This window comes from Lupinus angustifolius, unplaced genomic scaffold (genome assembly GCF_001865875.1).
Source record: "Lupinus angustifolius cultivar Tanjil unplaced genomic scaffold, LupAngTanjil_v1.0 Scaffold_59_15, whole genome shotgun sequence".
In the NCBI taxonomy this organism is placed as follows: domain Eukaryota; kingdom Viridiplantae; phylum Streptophyta; class Magnoliopsida; order Fabales; family Fabaceae; genus Lupinus; species Lupinus angustifolius.
This window is the reverse complement of record NW_017722880.1, coordinates 1-8,253: the sequence shown is the minus strand read 5'-3', so window position 1 is coordinate 8,253 and position 8,253 is coordinate 1. Positions and strand designations below refer to the sequence as shown.

The following is an 8,253-nucleotide window of genomic DNA, read 5'->3' as shown; positions in this document are numbered from 1 at the left end:
ATAACATTTTAAGTGGATGTATAATATTCTTTATTTTTTAACTATTATTGTTATTTTAAATTAATACATTAATCTAAAATTTTGAAACAATATCTCTTTATATTTTTTTACTTAATTAATATATCTATTATAATTAAATATAGCTACACCCTCTCGATTTTCAGTATGCATGAATGTATTTTGGGCAATATGAAAGGGCTTAACCAAGAATACTCTTTCTACCAAAAAAAACCAAGAATACTCTGGATTGTATTTTTTGGTACTAATGTATTACAGATAGAATCTCCAACTTGCGTTTATGTGATTGAAGCTTACTCAACATATGTAATATTAATCGACCACGATGTAAGCTTTTTTTTTTAATTCCATTTGGGGCCACATCTTTGGAATCAAAATTATGTATTTACTAAAAATTGTGTCACCAATAATTTAGGAAATATATCGGAATAAAATTTATGTTATACATAATCAATATATTATTAATTATTTATGTCACTTTATTAAAAAAAATCAATAAAAATTAAAAATAAATAATAAATTAATAATATATAAAATTCTTATATTATGAATGTATAATTTAGTTTAGTCGGATTTGTCACCGTTAGAGAAGATCAGAATCAACATCTCTTTCAAGCTTCCCTCCTTCCCATGTGAAGCATTTTCAACCATAAAAGTTTTTATAATACTTTACTTGTATTATTGTCAAATTTGGTAGAATGTGGCAGAAAAAAATGAATGAGGACCCCACATGACATGCTAAAGTAAAACAAGACATTGACATTGACATTGAAACTCAACTGCTTCTTCTTCTTCTGATCTTCTCTGATTCTCTCTCTCTGTTCTCCTTCCACACTTTTTCATGTTTTTAAGGAACTCAAATCAAATACCTTCATCAATTCCTAAAACATTCCACTATTGGCATTTTTCTTCCCTTTTGACATTTATTTGCTTAGAATCCAAGTACCCATCTTTCACTCTTTCTTGTGACTTCACTACTATATCTTCAAAGAGAAAAAAGGGTCTCTTTCTTTTTCTACTATTGCTATATTTCTCTAATAAAATATCATGCATAGGAGCTTTATGCTTGCGGTGTTTTTAATCAATAATCAATATATATTAGTTGGGTAGTTGGTTGGTACAGGGTGTATTTCTTTTTCTGTTTTCTATGCACGTGGAACTTGAATTTCCTTTGAAGCAATTCAATTTGATTCCATTAGTTATCAAGCAGGGTGTTGCTTTTGACAAGAAGGGGACTAAAAATAAGGCTTATTTGGGTGCTTTGGAGCAGAAGAAATTTGAGGTAACTAGTATATTTGATTGGAAATTCAGTTTATTTCTTTTCCTATTGTTTTCTTTTTGTTATTCACGAGTTCAAATCCTGGAAACAGTCTTTCCACTTATAGGGTAAGACTGCATACATTTACCCTCCCTAGACTCCACTAAGTAGAAGTCTATGCATTGAGCTATCCGGTTGATTCTGGAACATGAACAAGACTGGCATTATTGTATAGTTTGATATCTGTATGATCATGTTGGATATAGATATATGCTTGAATATTTTCAATTTTGTTGTGTATTTAAATTGTATTCAGAATAAGAGTGTAATCTAGAATTTTGTATTTTGAATTAGACATGTTGCAAGCTTTCTGACAAGTAATATGATTTCAACCATTGAGAACAATTCTCATTCATTTATGTTTTGTATGCATCTTTTACGAACTGACTGATGTTGAAGAATCAGCAAATGAGTTGTGGTTAGGGGTGAAATGACACTTGAGCCCAGAGCTAGATGGTTCTTCCTGAAATATGTTGAGGCGCAACAGTTGACTGGACATCTAGGGGTAAAACATTGTTCGGAACTTCGGATGCACGCCACGAAAATGATACCAAATCGAGGCAAACTCTGAAACCTCAAAATAAGGATCTCCTTTTTCTTTTGTCAATTTACATGGTGTCTTCATCTGTTGAGGATTTGAGAAACTAGATAACATGTTACTCCCTCATTAGGACATGTTGAATTTGAACATATGATCTTTTATAGACAATGATCTATCTGCTCTTAGTGTTGAGTATTTCTTGCCAGTGATAACGTAATGCTTCAAATAGCATTGGATTTAAACACTTCTAGCATCACAACATATTTTTCTGATAACATTTATTTGTCTCTTGTAATATTACAACAATAACCAAGCTTTTATCCCACTAGGTGGGTTGACTACATGGATCAGATGACGCCGTAATACTCTATCATAAATCATGTTTATTGACAAAATATTGATCTCTAAGTTTTTCTGAATCATTTCGCCTATCGTTTTTCTTGGTCTCTCTCTTCCTCTTTGATCTACTCTCCTTACGGAAGATTCTACCATTTTCCTCCACACATGTGCAAACCACTTAACGTGCGATTTTAACATCTTTTCTATAATAGGAGCTACTCTAACTTTTTCCCTAATACATTCATTTCTAATTCTATCTTGTTTAATGTGTCTACTCATCCAAAGTAATATTCTCATTTATGCTGAGAGGAGTCTAATATCATGTAATATTTTTATGAATTCTAGACTAATAATGTGTGGCATATGAAGATAGAACTTGAGTACTTGGTTGCAGTTTCTCAAAATGCTTAATTAATGTGTGGAATTTTCTCTATTGCAGGAGAAGGTTTACCAACTTTCAATAAATAATATTGCATGGGTTGGTTCACTAAATTGCTTAAGGGATCCAGCAGAGGACATCATGGGAAATATAGAGATGCAAGAATCTCAGATAATCATTCCGCGGTAATAAGACTTCTTGCATGTTGTAAAAGAATGAAACTGTCTTGTTACAACTAACCATGTCATTAGTATAGTGTTTTGTTTATTTAGGAAGATAGTGACTTGAAACTCATGAGGAGATTGTCTAAAGTTGTACTAGTTATAACTGAGTGCAGGGTGAGTTGACAGATATTGAGAAAGAAGAAATCGATCGAGCAATCGCGCTCTCTCTTTCAGTGGAAGATGTGAAAGGAAAAAAAGTTGTTGGTAAGACTTAAACTTTCGCAAACTGTTGGTAAAAATTCATTTACTGGTTTGTGTTACTTGAATTTAATAAAGTTAGTGATACAGTGTATGAGGTACCTAAAATGTATGTTTAAGCAAAGTGTGTATTGATTTATTACAAGCTCTTACATATATAAGTCTTTATTTATATGTATATCTTAGTCTCTCCTTCTTCCATGTTTAATCGAATTATGTTTTGCTAATAAAAAACCATGTTGTCATTCATAAAGCCTTTTGTTCAGACTTCAGACAATAACTTATATCTGTTCACAAGAATTTTGGCCATTTTTTGATTCTGTTGCTTCACTTAAGTTTTCATTTTACTTGCATATTTGTCACATGGTTAGAAAGGTCTCATGTTTTTACTTGTATAATACCATAGAGGATGATTCTCAATCCGAAGACGATTTACAACTGTGTGAAATTGATGAAGAGGAAGATGAATATATTGGTAAAGTTCAACAAGAGGAAGATGATCAGATTGCGAAAATTCAGCAAGATAAAGATGAACATCTTGGTCAAATTCAACTTGAAGAAGATGAGCAACTCGCGAGGGCAATTCAAGAAAGTTTAAGCATCGGCTCTCCCCTATCTAACGCCGGTTCTTTATTTCAACCATTTCCACACCTCTTTCCACCAGTATACAGGTAACCATGGGTCATATTTATCTGTAGTTAGTGGGTCCAAATATCAAACATGAAAATTGCTAAAGTTAACTAGACAGTGAACACTCAACAGTAAACTGCATTAATCCATATAGGAGCATCTATAAACTTCACATGTCCTAAATTATTGAACATGACTAAGAAACATGAATAAACCCAATTCTTGGAAAACATGTTTGCAGAACCTGTGCTGGCTGCAATGCTGAGATTGGCAATGGAAGATTTTTGAGTTGCATGGGAGGTGTCTGGCATCCAGAATGTTTCCGTTGCGAAGCTTGTGATCTTCCAATAGTAGATTATGAGGTCGGAGTCTTGTTTTAAATTTTGCATGCCTTACATAAGCGAGTTCAGTTAAAATTAATTTGAAGTTTTTTTTGGAATAAATGAATGAAGGTCTTTGAATTATATTCCTTAACTTTTTGTTGTCAATGTGATTTTTAACAATACTCTTAAGATTTATTTAACTACAGTTTTCCCTGTCTGGAAATCACCGTTACCACAAATCGTGCTACAAGGAGCTGCATCACCCAAAATGCGATGTTTGCATGAACTTTGTAAGTATCTTAACAGTTAATTTATGCTTTCTTTTCTATAAGGTCAGTTCTGTTGTGCTTGTTTTCAATCAAAGGTTTCACTAGATTTTGATATGCATTTAGGAATTTCACTATGATATACACATGCCAGGTAGACTATTTATATTAATGTTTACTTAAACATGTTAAGAGGTCTAGAATTCAAAACTTTGATTGAGGATGTTCACTTCTTAAATTTTAATAACTGGCCAATGCTTCACAAGAACAGTTTTAAGCTAAAATCATTGTAATCAAGTCTGAGATCTTGGATTTTCTAATTATGGATGCTTTACTTTATATCAAAACATGTTATCATGGATAAAAGTATCCCATATGTAATAGATTTTACATTTTTTTGTCAGACTTGGGATTTGATATCATTCTCAGTCATCCAAGATATTTGGAGCCTTTAAATTGATATATTCAGATTTCAGGAAATCTGAAAATGAAACCTTTTTTCCTTTTAAGTACATCAAACTTCCCTTTCCTCCAAAATGCAACAGTTAATATAGGTGGGCCTATAATTTATGTGGAAATGTTGATTGAAGAATTAGTGTTTCATTAAAGAATCTATATTGTAACTAGTGATTCAAATTGCTGACCACATCATATGATTCAGTCGCAAAAATACGGTTGTGGTGACCGCCACAAGTGCATCACATCATAATTGTGGTGTAACACCGAAATACAATGACATGACTGCATCAGGTCGTAGTGTAATCGCATTGGACTGTATTTTGGCTGCATCAGGCCCACATAGGACTATATCGATGCATTGAATTCAAAAATATGTTTTTAATAAAAAAAAATTCACATTGCAACAAGTATAATCTGCATCATAGCGACCATAATCACATTAACCATAATTGTTCCTAAAATCGCGATTGCAACCGTAATTTAAAACACTGCTCATACCGAATGCCTTCATTCACAAGGAGTGTAAGTGAACACAAAAAAATTAAAAATAGGGTATCAGCAAAACACCTGTAATTCACATGGTGCATATGTTATGTTCCCCTCCCCTTTTAAAATTAAATTTATATGTATCCTCATATAGTTTTTTTTATGATTTTGAATAATCAATTCTTTCCTTGCAGATCCCACCAAATTCAGCTGGCCTCATTGAGTATAGAGCACATCCTTTCTGGCTTCAGAAATACTGTCCATCACATGAGCGCGATGGCACACCTCGTTGTTGTAGCTGTGAAAGAATGGAGGTCAGTTATATCGGACAAGGATCCTCTGTCCCAAGAAGATTCTGTCCCCGTAGCCCTAAGGAATAGCATTTCCCAAAATAATATAAAATATTGATTTATAGTTTTTATAATTTTTCTCAATTAAGTAACACATTTTGATTGGTTTGGTACATAATTGAGACACCAATGAGTGTAGAAGATCTTCATCCACAGCTCCAAACACATTTCATAAGTTGTTACCCCAAGTAGATATTGCTAGATTGAGTTAATATTGGAGAGTCCAATATTGGATAGAGATTATGGCAGTGACACAAATAAATCTTTAACAAACATGATTTTAAATTATTTATCAATAAAAAATTTTAAAATTAAGAAAGTTACCTTTCTACTCGTATTCCAGTACTCAACACTCCGGTGCCGGAGAAGAGCTGAACTCTAGATCACATCTCTCCCACACTTCCTCTGTTTTTTGTGTTCTGCCTTTTCATTTATCTAATATGGAACTTTCTAATTAATGCAGTCAAGGGATACAAAATACCTTTTGCTGGATGATGGTCGAAAACTGTGTCTAGAGTGTCTAGACTCGGCTATTATGGATACTCATGAATGCCAACCTCTCTACCTTGAAATACAAGAATTTTATGAAGGCTTAAATATGAAAATAGAGCAGCAAGTTCCTATGCTTTTGGTTGAGAGACAGGCATTGAATGAAGCCATGGAGGGAGAAAAAAATGTAAATGTTAAGACCCTGAATTCTCATCATTCATGGAATGTGCCTTTTTTATTCTTCTCTTTGATTGGTCTTTTGCTTTTTCACTTATGAATGCAGGGACATCACCACTTATCTGAAACTAGAGGACTATGCTTGTCTGAAGAGCAAACTATCACCACTGTATGTACTGTGAATTTTACTCTAAATATGTTTTTAAATTCTGATATAAAAGAGTTCAATTTAACAAATGATGGTTTTAATTTGTTTCTTGAAATACCAGATTTTGAAAAGACCGAAGATCGGGGCAGGCTACCGGATCATAGATATGATAACCGAGCCGTATAAGCTGATCCGTCGTTGTGAAGTGACAGCCATACTTGTTTTGTATGGCCTTCCTAGGTATCCATCCTTCTCATACAATCTATTTTTTCTTTATATGCAGTGCTTGTATATGAAATTCACTGTAATAACTCAAGAATTTAATATTTATAGGTTATTAACAGGATCAATCCTGGCTCATGAGATGATGCATGCATGGCTTAGGCTTAAAGGTGATCACAGCTTTCCTGTGACCAAAATTTATATATTTATTTCATGCAGTTAAGTTGGAAATATTTTCGGGTTTTGGCAGGCTATGGTAATCTGAGGCCAGAAATTGAAGAAGGAATTTGCCAAGTATTGGCTCATATGTGGTTAGATTCGGAGATATATTCAGTGTCGGGGAATGAAGCTGCATCATCATCTTCATCGTCGTCATCATCATCGCCTTCTGCCTCTTCTACGTCGTCGAAGAAGGGTAAGCGGTCTGACTTTGAGAAGAAACTCGGCGAGTTTTTTAAACACCAAATTGAGGCAGATAGCTCATCAGCTTATGGAGACGGATTCAGACAGGGTAACCAGGCTGTGCTCAAATACGGACTTAGAAGCACCCTTGACCATATTCGAATGACCGGGACTTTTCCATATTGAAAGATTTTATAGTTATCTTATATTTACTTCAACAAATGTTTCAGATGTCATAATTTCTATTGGACCCAAAGAATGTAGAGGAAAAAATATATACTCACAGCATTCTAGAGGAAAAATCTCCTGTTAGTATGCAGTTTCTCTAGTCTTTTTCTGATGTGCAGTTTATGTAATATTGGTACCCCATGTTCCATATTAATCAAAAAAATACCTTTAGAAGTTGAAAATATATAACAGTGGACGCTATTACTTACTGTAAAGGATTAATTTGTATATTTTTTGTATTTGGTTGATATCATTTTTATTTTGTGGCCTTAATTTCTAGTTGGAAGTTGCATCAAAAACATTTCCGTGCTCCATATTGTTCTAATCTTATACAAATTAATGCTTAGACTACAAGGTTCAATGATACACCTTGCGTACATGTTGGATGTGTTGGAACCAAAGCACATGGTGGAATAATAAAGTTTCCAATAAATACTTCCATCATGTGTGAATCAATAACTAGAAGAAGTTCAACAGCTCAAGTAACCCAAAGATGTCTATAAACTCCGGGAGCACATCTACTCTCACACACTTTATGTCACTCCATATATCATGGGTTTATGATTGACCAGATAAATATTTAATAATTAAATGTTAACTTAAATATATTTTTCTGACCAATCACATGTCCATGGTACATGGAGTGACACATAGTGTGAGAGAGCATGTGTTTAACCATAAACTCCATTGCAAAGATTTATATATATATATAGTTATTATATTATTTATTATTCATTTGTATTACTCAAAATTAATAATTATTAATTAAATGTGAACCATGAATGATATAATAACTATATAAAAGTTCTTAAATAAGAGTTTAATTAATATGAAATGATTTTAAATATCTTTTTCTTTGGATTGACTATAAGTAATGAGTTCAATAGAATATATAACTTTTAAGTAGATTCAACTACTCACAAATTATGTTTCATGGGAGGAGGCACTATCTAAATTTAGGTTACTTCATGTTCATAACTTAAATCTTGTAGGAAGAGGACAATTTTTTAGGATTCATGTATGTGAATACCCACTTTTGTCCGACCCATAAAAATC

General features: G+C 33.0%; 1 protein-coding gene across 2 annotated transcripts; it reads left to right on the top strand.

The window, feature by feature from the left end:
• Nucleotides 1–842: 842 nt before the first annotated feature.
• LOC109339155 (protein DA1-related 1-like) lies at nt 843–7,379 on the top strand. 2 transcript variants are annotated; one of them, XM_019576563.1, is made up of 12 exons: nt 843–1,019; nt 2,656–2,780; nt 2,933–3,023; nt 3,424–3,688; nt 3,889–4,009; nt 4,177–4,260; nt 5,376–5,495; nt 5,995–6,207; nt 6,304–6,366; nt 6,467–6,585; nt 6,679–6,737; nt 6,818–7,379. In XM_019576563.1, exons 2-12 carry the CDS (start codon nt 2,691–2,693, stop codon nt 7,153–7,155), a joined length of 1,563 nt encoding a protein of 520 aa, XP_019432108.1. In that variant the 5' UTR covers nt 843–1,019; nt 2,656–2,690; the 3' UTR covers nt 7,156–7,379. The 2 variants fall into 2 exon arrangements, with proteins under 2 accessions (XP_019432108.1, XP_019432107.1); XM_019576562.1 differs by lacking the exon at nt 843–1,019 and adding an exon at nt 1,052–1,300.
• The last annotated feature ends 874 nt before the right edge of the window (nt 7,380–8,253 follow it).